General features: G+C 43.1%; 1 protein-coding gene across 1 annotated transcript in view; it reads left to right on the top strand.

Annotated features, from left to right (window-relative positions):
* WDR49 (WD repeat domain 49) overlaps positions 1-16,877 on the top strand; it is a 176,056-nt gene that overhangs the window by 143,337 nt on the left and 15,842 nt on the right. Inside the window, exons 17-18 of the mRNA XM_054983530.1 lie at positions 2,204-2,313; positions 4,271-4,414. Of these exons, the coding sequence (XP_054839505.1) occupies positions 2,204-2,313; positions 4,271-4,414 (254 nt within the window). The remainder of the gene's footprint in view (positions 1-2,203; positions 2,314-4,270; positions 4,415-16,877) is intronic.

A 16,877-nucleotide genomic window follows, 5' to 3' on the forward strand; every position in this document is an offset into this window, starting at 1 on the left:
GACAGTGCCCACCATCTGCATTCACCCAGCAGAGATCAGGAGTGGATCAGGAGGCAATGCCCACCCACCCCCCACCTTCACTGGACAAGGATCAGCAGTGGAGCAGGTGGCAATGCCTTCACCCTGCCTTCCCCAGGCCGGGGTCATGCACAGAGCAGGTGGCAATGCCTGCCCCCTGCCTTCACATGGCCAGGATCAGGAGTGTAGCAGACGGTGATGTCCACCCCCCCCCCCACATCTTCACCCGGCCGAGATCAGGAGTAGATCCAGTGGCAATGTCCACTTTCTCCCTTCACATGGCTTGGATCAGGCACAGAGGAGGAGGCAATGCCTGCCTGCCCCCTCCCCTTTCTAGAGCCCATTGTATTTTTCCCCACAATGGACTATTTTGCTAGTCTTTAATATTCTTCATTTCCTATTACAGTCTCATACTACAAACATAAAGATGCACGTGTGCCTTAACTGGTAGCCTTGCCAATGAACAGTTGCCCTCATAAGAACATAAGAACATAAGCAAAGCCATGTTGGATCAGGCCAGTGGCCCATCCAGTCCAACATTCTGTCACACACAGTGGCTAGAAATCCAGTGCCATCTAAAGGACTGTCAGTGAGGCCAGGACACCAGAAGCCCTCCCACTGCCTTCCTTCCAGCACCAAGACAACAGAGCACCACCTCCCCACAAAGAGAATACCATCTATCTCCTGTGGCTAATAGCCACTGATGGACCTCTGCTCCATATATTTGTCCAGTCCCCTCTTGAAGCTGGCAATGCTTGTAGCTGCCACCACCTCCTGTGGCAACGAATTCCATGTGTTTATCACCCTTTGTGTAAAGTAGTATTTTCTTCTATCTGTTCTAACCCGACTGCTCAATAATTTCATAGAGTGCCCACGAGTTCTTGTATTGTGAGAAAGGGAGAAAAACACATCTTTCTCGACCTTCTCTAACCCGTGCATTATCTTGTAAACCTCTATCATGTCTCCCCTCAGTCGTCTTTTCTCCAGGCTAAAGAGCCCCAAGCGCCTCAATCTTTCCTCGTAGGGAAAGTGTTCCAACCCTTTAATCATTTTAGTTGCCCTTCTCTGTACTTTTTCCAGTGCTATGATATCTTTTTTAAGGTGTGGCGACCAGAACTGTACACAGTACTCCAAATGAGGCCTCACCATCGATTTATACAGAGGCATTATGATACCAGCTGATTTGTTTTCAATCCCTTTCCTAATAACCCCTAGCATAGCTCAAAAATTAAAATTACCCCCCACCAAGGGTGTCTGCAGTGGGGCAAGGGAGGGGGGAGATGCCCTCACCTCAGAATCCTAAATTTACTAGCATACAGCCTGCAAGAATTAAAATGATTTGCCGTTGCAATTAACAGATTTGAACCTCCTTAGAATTATTCCTCTTGCCCTTTATTATGCCCTTGGCCCCTTTTTACTTGATGGACAATGTGATATGATTTATTTGATTTGATTTATTTCAATTATACACACTGTCTCCTCAATGGGGACTCAAAGTGGCTGACAACATTCCTCCCTGCTCCATTTTATCCTCACAACAAACCTGCAAGGTAAGTTAGACTGAGTGTGTGTGACTGGGCCAAAGTCAACTAGCAAGCTTCCATGGCAGAGTAGGGATTTGAACCTGGGTCTCCCAGATCCTAGTCTGATACTCTAACCAATACACCACGCTGCCTACACAAACATACTCCATTCTAAGCCCATTCATTTAAATAGGATTTCTACAACTCTGCATTGGATTGCCCTGTAAACTACTAATCATGTCAATTAAAGACTGCCACTTCTTCCATTAATAACTCTGTAGTTGGATTTTCCTGTATTTAGTCTGAATTATGACACAATATTGGGCACTTTTGGATGTTGTACCACTACTTCCTAAGGGCTTCTGGCTGGCCGTTAAGAAGTAATTCACAATAATCAGAACTGGTGTTCTAAAGTATTATCTTTGGTTGTTTCATTCGATTAATTCATCTGGTTTGTTCAGCCTGAATCAATTGAGGTGAATGAATACTGAACTCCATTTCAGGGTAAATATTCTCTAATCCTGCCACTCTATTATCCTGTTGGCTCTAAACAGTGAAAGCGTTTTTAAAAAAAAGTTGTACGCAAGAGACGATCTCCAGCAAAAGGCAGAATCTGTCAGTAAAACCAGAGAAATGTCAGTTTTCATTTTATGTTCCCCTAGGGTGAATATATGGGACAACACAATATTGGGCAAAAAGTATAAAGAGAAGCATACCCAGAAAGGAAGAAAATACATCATCTTCAATAAAGCAGCTGGGGTAAAGCCAACAGGTATGCAACACTTCCAACATATTCAGTGGTGTTTGGACTTTGTTGGTCTGACCCAGAGCTTCCCATGGGCCCTGTTGTACAATTGGAACTGCTGAACACAAGACTGTCCTCATTCTTTTCAAGTGGAATGCATCCAGTCAAGTGGAATGCATGCAAAGACCCTAAAAATTAATGAGTTGTCATTACAAGTTTGTGAGTACATGGGATGTCCCAGACCAGTCTGGGATCAAGTGGGAGCCAAGTGGTATAATGGTCAGAATATCAGACTAGGATCTGAGAGACCCAGGTCTGAATCCCCTCTCAGCCATGAACGCTTGCTGGGTGACCTTGGGCCAATCACACATTGTTAGCCAAACCTACCTTCGAGGGTTGTTGTGAGAAGAAAATGGAGGAGAACAATGTAAGCTGCTTTGTGTCCCCACTGAGGAGAAAGAACAGGGGTATAAATGAAATAAATATATATATATTTAAAAAAATAATGAGCCTGTACTTCAGGAGGAGGAGTGTTTCTGATCTTTTCCTTTCCAGTTCCAGTTTTTTCTTTCCTTGCAGTTAATGGAATGCCACTCCAGCTCCCCTTGACCTTTGAAAAGGGTGTTGGCAAACAGAGGGAACTGCGGCTGGAAGGAAATGGCCAAAAAGGGGGGCCAGACAGGTGTGGTAGGGAATGCAGTGGCAGGGAATGTTCTGCAGGTGAGGGATGCTTCCAGGTGTCTCATTTAATCTGATATCAAATCCTGCTTTTTGTTCCTGTGCTGCACCAAAGCTGAATAAGCTTGATAACAATTGGTTCCCCCCCCACCGCCACTTTGTATTCCCTTGTTTTGAATATTTGCCATCCAGAAATAACACTGCAATCCTAAGCAGAGTTACACCCTTCTAAATCCACTGAAGTCAATGAGTGTAACTCTGTTTAGGATTGCATATGCAAATGGCGTTTTTCACATCTGTTGTAACAGTGTTTTACGAAAGTCTCGTTTTGACAAATAAACGTATAAAGGATTGGATCCTGCATATCCATTCATCTAGCAGCGGCACTTGCTTCGGTTCAAAGAAGCTTCCCCCGATACAAAAGGCTTGACTATGGAATGAATCCACAGGATCCAGCCCAAAATGTATAAAGAACTCCAACAACAAATGTAGGAAACAAATATGCAAACAACAGGAATGAAATGCCGCATTGTAAGTGAGCAGGAATGGGAAATTGACAAAATAAGAAACGGGCAAAGAAACATGTTATGTTAATATATCCCTATTGATGGCAAAACCTGATCAAAAACTATGTCCTCTATATAATCAATAGTGTAGAAGATAGAGTGAGTGAGGGCCAAGCTACACATGACGAATGACACTTGAACGGCAAGTGGATTGAGTGGAGGGCAAGTGAACAGGGAGAAATACACTTACCGTTCAAGTGTCATTCGTCATGTGTAGCTTGGCCCTGAGACTTTCCCACCTGCCAATCCTGATGTAGCCCTGTGCCCCCTGAAATCCTTCTCCTGGGGTTCAGGAGAGCCCAGCATCATGGCTGGTATAATGGGTGGGAGATTTGCAGTGGGAGAAGGAAATCAGCAGAAATTGCCCCTTCCTTGCTCCTATCAGTATAGTCATGATGGTAAAAGACAGCCATTTGGATATGAGTTGGTACATTTAACTTGCGTAAGCAACAGATTTCCAAAATTTCCTTGGGAAAGTTACCTTTTTATTGAAATTAAGATACCTATATGGGTGGGTGGAGGATTATGAGCTCTTTCCTTAGCTGTATGGAATAAAAGTGGCAAGTGCCTCTCTGCATATGTATCTGTATTTACTCAGCGCTCTGAATATTACTCAGCCGTGCAAGTGGAATAGCATGATTAGGCGAGAAAAATTAACTTTGCCTCAGTTGCAGTTGTGCTGATATGTGAAATGATTTTCTGCATCTGAAATAATCCTCCAGTCTTTTTTTTTTTTTAAGTTGTATTTAGGTCATTAAACATTGAAGCCCTGAAGGAGACAACAGAAATGAAGTTTGAATTTCTCCTACACCCTGACAAATACTTTGGGGAAAAGTCAGTGGAGAAACGCTCTGAAGATTTAAAGCTGCCTACCCTTTCAGCTAGTAAGTAGACCATCATTATATTCTCATTACTTTAGCTCCTGCTATCAAGAGGCAAAAATAAAGGTTACTAGCTGATCTGTGTTAAAAGGAGGGAAAGGTAATAGGAAAGGGAAGGGATTTATTACTTGGCCGCTAGCAGACCCTTTAAGGAAGAAGCAAGATCTGAACTTGCAAAAAGCAAGAATTCCAAAATTAGAAAGGTTTGCCATGACATGCCCAAACAGTCCATTTAGTAGCATTCCTACAAGCATAGAGTTCAAGGGTTCAGCATGACTATCGTGTGTACAGATTAACTAAAAGAAGGGACACGCACATTACAAGCAACAGCAGGCTTGTTGGGCCATTCCTGGAATCTGCTTTGTACGGTCTTAAAGATGATGACAACATCCTTGTCCCACACCAGCAATGGGACACCATGGGAATGACACAAGTATCCTGTGCCAATGTTTAATGACGACGTGTCAGTTAGCATGCTTCTTTGGACTTTTCAGTCAGTAAGGGTCCAGATTGCTAATAATTGGCTAACATGTTAAGAATGCTTGCAAGTAAGGCACATTCTTCTGGGCCGCAAAGTTGCCATCTTTTAACCCGGCAAATTTCAGACAGTTTAGCTATTATTACATCAGGCTGGCAAAACACATGGGGGAAAAAAGAGCTTGAGGCTGCAACTTGAAGAGTAGTTTCCTGGGAGTATGCCCAACTGAATAAAATTGGACTTCTCAATAGACCTACTTAAGACAACTCCATATAACAACTGCCTTCTTTCTGGGAACGGGTGTAGTGCTCTAGGGAAAAGACAGAGTTCTGTCTCTTTGTAATGATCTGGGGAGTTGGACTTTGTCCCCCAACCCAGATGAGAGAAAATGGGGAGAAGCGAATGCTCGAAGTTCCCAAAACCAGGAGAAGGGAAACCTGAAGCCAAACACTGCTTCCCAAACCCGGAGTCTGGCTTTACTGTGTAGCTAGACAAAGAAAAACTAATGAGGCTGAAGTTGGTTCCAAATTCCCAGTTCCTTATTCCCAATTCCTAGTTCCTTATTCACAAATCCGACCACAAGTATTGAGGAAAACAGAAAAACTCTGTACACCAAAATAAGGTTTAGACCACCACATATCCTACAAACTCACATTTAGGGGACTCTGCCCTCTGGGTGGGCCTGTGCAGCTTCCTGCTCCAAAGCCCAGTTCTTGGGCTAACTGCTCCAAAGTGAGGTGCCCCCAGCACAAAGTCACAAGAAATAAAGGGTGGAAGCTGTACCCCAAAACAATCTTTGGAGCCCTACACTCCAGATACTATCCCCTACAAGATCCAGATCCAATAGCACCTTAAAGATCAACTGGATTTCCAAGGTATGAGCTTCCGAGAGTCAAAGCTCCCTTCCTCAGATATGAGAGTTAGGTATCTGATGAAAGGAGTTTTGATACTCTGAAAACCTCATACCTTGGACCTAGCTGGTCTTTAAGGGTGCTACTGGACCTTCTCTTCAACTGCAGACCAACACAGCTACCCACTTGAAATGGCCCCCCACAAGAAGACATTCGCTGGTGCCTGTCCAAACACTGGTTCCAGCACAAAGAGCTTCTGTTTGGGCTGCCTCCACGCAGTTTGTGCTGGAGAAAAGGTGTGAATGAGGAACTGTAGTGCCCTCTGCACCTCAAAATTAGTCCCTGGGTAGATTTCAAGGGAAGACCTATGTAGAGTGCAGTTTTCATTGTTCACCTCTCCTCCATTTTATCCTCACAACGGCTGTGTGATGTAGGATAGGCTGAGAGTGTGTGACGGGCCTGAAGTCTCCCAGCAAGAACTGTGCTTTGGAGCAGGAAACAGCATAGGACCAGACACTGGCACCCCGAAATAACCTGTAAAGCACCCAGATTCTATTGTCCTACGTATAAACTTTGGACCAACACCTCTCTCAGCTTAATATTAACCTTAATTATTGCTTTCTGCAAAACTCTATGCTATCTTGAAAGCTATTAAGTCCTTTTCATTTTTAAAAACATTAATACTATATCTTGATCACTAGTGTGGTGTTTTATCTGGTAATTATCTGTTAATCCCAGTTTATGGTTAGTTCCTGGAAAGGTGTCAGGAACTGTAAACTTTGAACAAATGCTACAGTACCCCTTATCTATACCTGCTTCGATCCATAATGTGGCAGTTCACAGGTCAGTGGCAAAATGGTTGTTTGGGCTTTTAATTATTAGTATGGAACTATTAAAATGTCAAGATGAGTAGCCGCATTAGTTTGTCTGTAGCAGTAGAAAAGAGCAAGAGTCCAGTAGCACCTATAAGACTAACAAAATAAGCCTTATTTTGGGGTTCAGAGCTTTTCAATTATCCTTGATATTTGTGGTTAGATTTGCAAATAAGGAACTAGGTACTGCGAATAAGGAACTAGGAACCAACTTCAGCCTCATGGAAAATGAATCAAAGATTAAACCTAATTTTGTCTCAAGGATAGCTTTGCTTACTGGTTTCAGAGTATATACAAAGTACAGAAAATCTCACCAACCCCTTGTCTCTGTTTATTTATAAAGAAATGCGGTTCTAAATGAGGAGTGTGAGTTTGGAATCAAGGCATGATGCAGATTCCACCCTAGGTAATAAATAAAAAGAAAGCATAAAGTACTTTCCTAAGTTAGCTTTCACTGGAATCCCTCTCTGCTTCCTTGGATCAATGGCACAACCCGTGATTGAACTGTCTTGCCTTTCAAATGTAGAAGAATATCAAAAGATGCTCTTGGCTTTTATAACTTCAAATCATAAAACAATGTTGTATTGGCTTATTTTTCCTGTGGCTTAACTTTCCATTGATGTGAAGTTCCTGTTCTGAACCTTTCAGCTGTAGGGCACAAGGCTGTTGCAAAGCTCATCTGGAAGAAATAATCCATGTCAGTGGCGCTTTGTTCCCTGAACCAGGCAAATCTTTTGCACCCATGCTGTTGCCTTGCCAACTGGTGACATCCCTGGATTTTATGGTCCCTGCCAGAATTGGCATATGTTTCAAAAGCTCACACACAGAGAAGGAAGTTTGGTGGAGGGCGTGCCTGAATGACCCCAGGGTCACCCAAATCTTTGCAACCTTTTTTTCCTAGAAATTGTACCTTGTCCTCCTTGTGAAAATTCATGCTCAGATTTCTTTGTGCCAAGGAAAATTTCCCATCTGGCATCAAGTCAACATGATGTTGATGGTGATGTCAGTTGCACTGTACCGATAAAAGATGTATTATTTAAGTGCGGAATACATCATCTGTGAGTCACCATTCATGTGAAATTTATTCACGTCCTTTGGGATTGTGTTTCATATGAAAAAATACGGACAAACTCCATCCATAATAAGTTTTCTGTTTATTATGGACAAACCTTCCACAATGCAAACAGTTCATAAAAATTATGAACAGGTGGCAACTCTACTGTGTAATGGGTTTTGGCTAGGATAGGAGCCGATAAAATAAGACACATGGGACACATCCAGCCTGCTCTTTTTTCCCCCTAAAAAGGCTTTCCTTCCCTGTCTTCTGTCTCAAGTGTGCATGTAAATAATAAAATAGCAGCATGAAGATTATTGACAGGAAAATACTTGCTAGGCCATATTTAGCCTATGGGTCCTATATTACTGCATCCTGGGTTAAATTTTAGGGTCCTTTCAATTTTACACTAGTCTTGTACTAAATTTGGGGAGAATCACCATATGGAATAGGTATTTGGTTGCCTGGCTGTAGCACCAAATCCATGGGAGGAGTTGGGGATGGGATTTGGTGCATTGATGTCACACAAGCGTGCTTACATCACTTCCAGGAAAAATTGGCAGTGGCATAGTGGATGCTCTAGCATTTTGCAAAAACTCTATGGTTTTCCTGGTGGGCAACAAGAAAGAATGCTGGGAAAGATCAGCTCATGCCCATTAGCGCTTCTCTTATGTGTTCAACTGAAGTTGTTCATATACAGCTGGTGCACATAGAAGCTACATGCATGTGCATGGATTCTTTGCACAAAGCCTACATGGGTATGTATAGGCTGTGCACAAACCTTTGGATGAGCATATGGAAGAACCAATCAAATCTTTATACATTGATTCTCTCCAAATTTAAAAAGCCCTAACGGGTCCAGTCTCCCTGAGCAAGCACTATAAACCACCTCAAATCCCACTCTTTATGTTACACAAGGTGATGTCATGCCCAAAATTTAAATAAATCCATGCTTGGGTACCCCACAGTAATTTATAGCCTGATCCTGAGGGCTGCTGTGATTGTGGAGGCTAGCCATCCATGAAATAGCAGTGACACTGATTGGATCTCTATCGATATTCTGCAGAAAGGAAAACTTTTACTTATTTATATCATTTATAGTCCATCTTTCTCACTGAGACTCAAGGCAGATTACCATGTGAGTCCATACAGTCAATTTCAAGGACATTTAAGTAAACAATGTAATAGGGTCTAGAAATTCAAATTTGCAAAGATTTTAAACCAGCAGAAATCCAATACACAGATTTGGAGAAATGCTGAAACAGAGCATGAGCAGGTCTAAGACTGATATATTGAACAAAACTAAACAACATCAAACTGCATAGTAGGATCATACCCAAAGCAACAGATAGCCCACAGTAGCACATGGTAGTAAAGTTTATGGTCCCTATCTCTTTAGCAGTGCATCTCTTTGAGACCACTACCTTACATTACAGCCCTCCTTTCTGAGTAAAAAGGGGACATGAAGGGGTGCTGTCAGCGGAAAACCATAGAATTTCCAGTGATTCCTAGAGAGGCGTGACATCACTTTGAGTTTTCACCAGAAGTGACCTAACACCATTGTTCTGGCCAGGGTTCATGACATTGCTATGCCAAAAGCTGACTGTGGTGTAGCAATGCAGAATGTTATGCCAGCATATCGCTGGGTTACACTGTTGTAGCAGCCCATTAGCTTCTCGAACCCTATCTGAACACACACACCCCACCAATTGCACTGTAAATGTATTATTATTTTCTTTATGGATTGGCTATACTGGGAAACAGAGAGAAAATTCCATATACTAAATACATTAATGGCATCCATTGCTAAATATTTACCCAGTAGGAATCCCATTTAACTGTAATCAGAATCAACATTCATTTTGGAAGCTATTTCACAATAGAATTACATTAGCCTTTACTCACTCTTCTGACTTTCAAAGTAGCTAATACAAAAGTAAGTAATTTTCATAATTTGCCTCTGAGCAAATATTCATTTTTTTTCACGCTCGAAAGGAGCACTGTTGGTAGAAAGGAGGAGGTCAATCTTACCCCTAGCACAGAGTTGGCTGGCACAAGATGTGACTCATGATGACAACATAGATGTGTTTATGTGTGGCTGCCCTTTAGAGGCTCAAACAAGCTCCAGTGTGTGCTGCCAAACTGCAAAAAAGAAGGTGCTGGGTGCATTTTTAAAAATCTGGAAGGCCACAAGAAATGGCTGATGGCCTCTACTTGACTGAAGGTGAAGTAGGATCAGAACAAGTACTCGTCCAGCTACTCCTTGAAGACTGCCAATGAGGGGGAACCCACCACATCCCTAGGCAGCTGATTCCACTGCTGAATTACTCTTAACATGAAGAAGTTTTTTCTAATGTCCAATTGGTACCTTCCCTACTGTAGTGTAAACCCATTGTTTTGAGTCCCATCCTCTGCTGCCAACAGGAACAGCTCCCTCCCCTTCCCTAAGTGACAGCCTTTTAAATACTTAAAGAGAGCAATTATGTCTCCCCTCAACCCCTTCTTCTGCAAACTGAACATTCCCAGGTCCCTCAGTCTTTCCTTGTAGGGCTTGGTCTCCAGGCCCCTGATCATCCTGGTTGCTCTCCTCTGCACCTGTTCCAGTTTGTCCACATCCTTTCTGAAGTGAGTCCTCCATGGCTGCAAGCAATACTCCAGGTGGGGCCTGACCATCACAGTATAGAGAGGGACAATGACATCCTGATGTTATGCCTTTGTTGATATACCCCAAGATTACATTCACCTCCTTTACTGCTGCATCACACTGACTGCTCATATTTAGCTTCCCATCCCCAAGATCTTGTTCACACACATGCTACCCAGAAGTGTATCCCTCATCTAGTATGCTTGCTTTGTATTTTTGTTACCCAAGTGGATAATCTGACACTTATCCATGTTAAATTGTATCTTACTCAAAGCTGCCCACTTTCCCAGTGTGTTCAGATCTTGTTGAATTCTATCCCTATCTTCAAGGATGTTTGCTACTCCTCCCAGGTTGGTGTCACCTGCAAATTTAATGAGTAATCTCTTCACACCCTCGTCCAGATCATTTATAAAAAGACTGAAAAGCACTGGGCCCAGGGCCGAGCCCTGTGACAGTCCACTGGATACCTCCTTCCAATCAGACATGATGCCATTGACAACTGATCTTTGGGTGCGGTTATCCAGCCATTTCCATATCCCTCCTAGATTCCAGACCACAATCCTTCAGTTTACCCATCAGAACATCATGAGGAACCTTATCAAAAGCTGTACTGAAATCCAGATGAACTACCTCAACAGCATTCCCGCAATCCAGTAAGCCTGACAGGACCTGTTAGGGACAAATCCATGTTGACTTCCCCATATCACCATGTTGTCTGTCGGATGCTTGCAGATTGACACTTTCAACGTTTTCTCCAGTATCTTCCCTTGAACAAAGGGAAGTGTTTGTGTGTGTGTGTTGGTGGTAGACAAGAAAAACATGCCCTTCTCCATCCCAACTTCATGAAAGGAACCTGGAACAAAAGTGAAAAAAAGCAGCAAAAGTGTAGAAAGCTGACCCGGCCACTGTCATGCATGATTTTGTAACTTCCAGAAAAGAACTGTATTCTCTGTTGGGCTACCCTCAAAGATGGTGTGGACACCTTTAGTGTAAGTGATGCATTGAATAAACTGGGGTACATTGAAAGAATGGTCTGGAGCACATCATGCTTTTAATATCTGTCTTTATTTATATGCAATTGGAGACAGCTCATTTTCTTGGGGAGGTGCAGTCAAGGAGCCCTCTAGGGGCTATCCGGCACAACCATTTCTCACTTTCTTCATCTTCTGTACCTTCTGAACTAGCCTCCAAACTCCCCACCTACCATTCCTTTTCACACTGTGCCTCTTTCTCATCTGTGTCTTACCTGTTCTTGTAAAAGGTTACCCTGTCCACCCCACATCCGCAGGTGCATCCTGTAGAGACTTTCCAGCAAACATCCCCCACCAGCTACTCCCTGGACAGGTTAGTTCTTGGTGGCAAAAACAGGCACTTCTTTCACCTCCTGAGATGCTGAGGGAGAAGCGGCTTGACCAAGGAGTGAAGGAAGAACTTAAACTTCCATGCCTGATGGACAACAAAAACACAACCTTCCATGTCTGATCATACCAGAGCAAACCTCTCATGGATGCTCTGTGTCAACTAGAATCCTGAATGGGGTTTGCCAAAAGGAACGTGCAAATCCAGAGCTTTTCCAACAGAACTGGCTTCCAGCTTGCTTCTGAGCACAACTTGAAATATTGTTTTTGACCAAGCTGTAAATGAGACCCAAGCTACAAGTGACGCCAGACACAGGTTGGACACTTGTCAGCTTCCCTCAAGTTTTGATGGGAAATGTAGGCATCCTGGTCTTGCAGCTGTAATGGAGAGCCAAGCTGTAAAACCAGGATGCCTACATTTCCCATCAAAACTTGAGGGAAGCTGACAAGCGTCCAACTTGTGTAAGGCGTCACTTGTAGCTTGGCTCTGACATGAGTCCAAAGTGCCTGAAGGATTGCCTCCCCTGTCAACTGGTCCAGACTATGAAATGCTGTTGTTACCTGCATCATCTGCTCCAAGGCCTCCCTCACATCCTTCCAAGATCATCCCTGTTAATGAAGCATGGGTTGCAAAAAGGCTGTTTTCTTATCTCTGCAGCAACCCATCTCTGACTTGATTCCGGGAAAGCCATTTTGCTTCCCTGAGCTGGATAACAAGAAGCGAACTGAGAATTAGATGAAAAGCCCGCGGAGAAACAAAGAGAGAATTAAATGGGGGAACTTATGCTGATGATTCAGCATTGCTGAATGACAGCTGCGCCTGGCTCCAAAAGCAATTAAAAAAATTAAAATATAATCCTTTTTGAGGCCGGATCAATTCCCAGAGAGCTTTCTTGAATAGCCAGGTGCATGATCTCAGTTGGCAATAATGCTTATTTTCTTCCCTACCGTTAATCTTGCCAAACTATTGGATCTCTCCTTCTTTCCCAGGAGTGTTAGATATAAAATGCTCTTATTAAATTTATATGAAGCACTTCAGAATTTTCTCATTAATCTTCCCAAAACTCCTAGCTTGGACATTAGACAAGATATAAACTAGGTAAGCTTTCATTTTAACTCTTTCAATAAGCAGTTAGCAGATGTTTGAATTTCAAAGAGCCCTTGTTTGGACAATGGGAGCAGAATCGTGCAAGATGTTGGAAGTTTTATGCATGGGGTCCTCAGTGGCATATCTCCTGTGGAAATAGGTGTGTGGGGGCCAAGTTTTAATAATGGTGAAATGTAAGGGGACGGAGGGATAAACTCCCCCCCCCAGGCTGATTTTCCAATATGAAACAGATAAATAAAGCTGCTATTCACCCCATTGGGCAAACATACAGGTCCTGCACTAGTAGCTGAATGTTTGCCCCAGAGGGGAAAATGGTGGCTCCATGATGCTCTTTCAGATAAGGAAAACAGCACAGGAAGGGAGTCTTCTTAAACTGCCTTCCTGTTGGAATCTGTGCAAGTGTCCTACGCTCAGTCATGAAAGAGTTAAATTGTTGTCCTGTTTGTTTAGTCAGATAGCTAGTTAGCATAGGACCACTTAGGCTTTGAGAGAAATTCCTGCCAAAGAAAGTGGGAGTCTTTAGTCTTAATGAGGGAATCCAGGATTGTCTACAAGCATTGCCAGCTTCAAGAGGGGACTGGACAAATATATGGAGCAGAGGTCCATCAGTGGCTATTAGCCACAGGAGATAGATGGTATTCTCTTTGTGGGGAGGTGGTGCTCTGTTGTCTTGGTGCTGGAAGGAAGGCAGTGGGAGGGCTTCTGGTGTCCTGGCCTCACTGACAGTCCTTTAGATGGCACTGGATTTCTAGCCACTGTGTGTGACAGAATGTTGGACTGGATGGGCCACTGGCCTGATCCAACATGGCTTTGCTTATGTTCTTATGTTCTTATTGGATGAGCCAGTTTATTGGGGGCAATTAGCTAGCAACATATACTAAGGTTTTATTGTTCTTTGTCCTCTTATTCTTCTGCTACACTGCTACTACTTCACTAGACCATGCAGTCTAAGCTTTTCTCTCTCTAGTACCTAGTTGAGACTATCAAGATGTAGTCAGAAACTGTTTGTTGTTTTCCCTATCAAATGTACCCTTTTTACCCTATTATGTAGTAAAGTATTTGTATAGAGCTAGAATCACAGAAGTCTGTCTACTTATTTCCACTGTGCTATTATCAAACTCTGCTACTCTGCAAACTTATTATTATTGTTATATCTCATTGCTGCTGCAACTGCCACCACTTCCCCTTTATGTATACCATGATTCCAACTGGAATTGGTCCTTTTCATGCACTGATTTTTATAGGGAAAATCACTGGGAGGTCCATTCACGGAACTAAGACAGTTCTGAAGACAATTAAATGACAAATGCTATTATGATAAAAATATTAGTAAAGGCCAGAGTTTTAGAGGCCTAGCTGCAAATACCACATTTCTAACAGAGGGCGGGGCACTGTACCGAACACAGAAGTGGCCCTTGCTCATTCATACACCACTGGATATTGCACAGTCCTTATGCTATAGCGAACGTTTGCAGCTGGATTGGAGTGTCCACACAGGATGATCCAGTTGTAAATGGTTACTGTAGTGTAGTGATAGTACCATATAGGGTTGCCAGGCTGATCCTGGCAATAAGCAGGTAGGTTAGGGGTGGGGATATTCAGGGTGAGTGATATCACTATGTCACTTCTGAGTACAATCCATAAGTGACAATGGGTAGTTCTAGCAATCGCCAGAAACTCTGTGGTAAGAAGGGTACTACCCATAAGTGATATCTAGGCTCGGAGACCTTCAGCATTTTTATTTATATTTTTCTTCTTCTGCTGAGTCTGGATGCTGCTGCCCAATTTGTTGGTGAGGCCTGGCCACTGCCAGCTTCTTCCTCTAGCTCCACTGACTCGTTTACAGGTTTTTCTATCTGTGGTACACTGTAATCATGGGCTTTAATATATGCTATACATATTCTGCAGTAGAAAGAAAAAGGAGGACACACAATCCAAGGAGACCATACAACAACTCCGTGTCTATTAATCAGCATTCACATTTCATTAGAACGTGTATGCACGTTCGCATACATATTCTGCAAACAAAAAGTTTTAGTTAAAGTTACTTTACTTAAAGTTACTTTAGTTAAAGTATGCAATTTAAATTATACAATTGATAAAAGCTATTGAAACATTTTGTTGTTATTGTCAACACCTGAACAGACATAGCTGTTGTGAATCTATTTCAAGAGAATTTCTGTTGTGAGCGCATCCATATGCAATTGTGCAGCATCCTTATTTAGCTGTAAACTCAATGAGTAACAGGTTTAATTGTCTTGTTTCGAGACAGAACAATTTGAGGATGAGATCTGGTGGACCATGAACAATGTAAAAGGAATTAAAACAAATTAAAAAAGCTGCCTTAAAACAGCAGCAGCAACAACAACAAAAAACCCATTAACATTTCTTTTTCCTCTCTTAAATTTCTTGTATGTTGTGCTGATAAAGGAATTTTAAGGCCCTATTGCATCCTGAGGTCTTTGTGTCTGTTGGTTTCTCCACAGCTATGTATAGAGAGGAAAGTGCTCTTTGCACACTCTGTGAACCTGCAGAAGTTTTTCTCTCTCCCCTTTTGCAGTTTTGCAAATTTGTGCATTCTTAATATTTAGACTTGTGGTGCTGGCTAAAGAGCTTCTTACCATGCATTGGTGATCATTCCCGTATCTAAAATAGTCTTAAAATGTAACAACCATAAATAAAATCTTCAATTTCCTCTGGAGAAGGTCTGTCTATTTCATTTCTATCCCATCTTTCCTTCAAAGAGCTCAGGATGGTCACATCCCCCCCCCGTCCTTTCCCCCCCAAACATCTCAAGAGGCTGCAAGTGACTAGTTATCCAATGAGCTTTATGATAAAGTGAGGATTTGAACCCAGATCATCCCCGTTTTAGTCTGACAGTATAACCATTATAAAACATTACTTCTTTAATATCACTTTTATATATCAGATCACCTTAAAACATAATAGCCATAAATAAAATGAACAGGGAGCTCAAGGTAGTCATGTGGTCCATCCTTCCTCCATTTTGTTCTCAGAGTAGTCATATGGTACATCCTTCCTCCATTTTATTTTCCTAACGAACTGTGAGGCTAAGACTGCTTATCATCTGCTACACTTTGTGGTCAAGTTGGAGATGAACCCATTAGCCCCCCTATTCAGAATGAAGAGACAGACATAAAGGCTTGGGTGAAAACAAGGCCATTTATTGACCGACAATAACTTAAGAACTTAATAACGGCAATGGGTAAAACTAGTGGTACAGGTCGAGCCAAGGGGTCCCACTGGACCTCCTCCCCAACCTGCATGGGCGATCACCCCCTGCCCCAGGCAGGAGCCATCCAATTGCATGGCTGTAACCCAGCCGGCCAGGTGAGTGGTTCCCCCCTTAAAGCACCATACACCCCAGCCATGAAGCCCGAGGGAAGGCCTTATCCAGCGGGTCCCATGGGCAGTCTGTCCTCTCAGCTGGCAGCCATACAGTCTGCCAGCTGATCCAAAACAGACCCCCCCCATTCTCCACCAATGGGGAGGTGCCACCGGGTGCTCACCAGCCTGCTCTGCCTACCCAAACTAACCTGCCAGAAAACCAACAACTGAGTGAACTTAACTGTCCAGCTCCCTAAATAGCAGTATAAGGTAGGTGAAAAAACATCCCATGCTAATAGGCCAATCAGGCAAGGGGTTAAAAAATTCCTACCTGGCCCCGTGAAAACAGCGACCGGCTATTCCTGTACTGCAAATCCAAAAGGGCGAGGAGGGAGGGTCAAGCTTGCAATGGAGACTGCTGTGAGGGGGAAGGCGGGGCTGGATAAAATAGTCCAAGCCACGCCCACCACGAAGTCCCAGATGCCCGGGAAAGCCGTCTCTCCCTCTGTGCAGGAGGGCAAATGGCGGCACCCAGATAAGTGTGCTGCGCACGCACCAGGAGTACTGTTTTCTCTCCAATTCTAGTCTGACACTATAACAATTATACCACACTGGTTCTTGGAGAGGGAGTATGAATACATCATACTTCATATGGGTGGCCTTTCCTGCAGCAAACGTTATCCTGTAAGTTTTGTGGATGAGCAGGAATTTGAACCCTGGTCTTCCTGTTTCATCATATGGGATATATAGAGT

Source organism: Eublepharis macularius, chromosome 6 (assembly GCF_028583425.1).
Source record: "Eublepharis macularius isolate TG4126 chromosome 6, MPM_Emac_v1.0, whole genome shotgun sequence".
Classification (NCBI taxonomy): domain Eukaryota; kingdom Metazoa; phylum Chordata; class Lepidosauria; order Squamata; family Eublepharidae; genus Eublepharis; species Eublepharis macularius.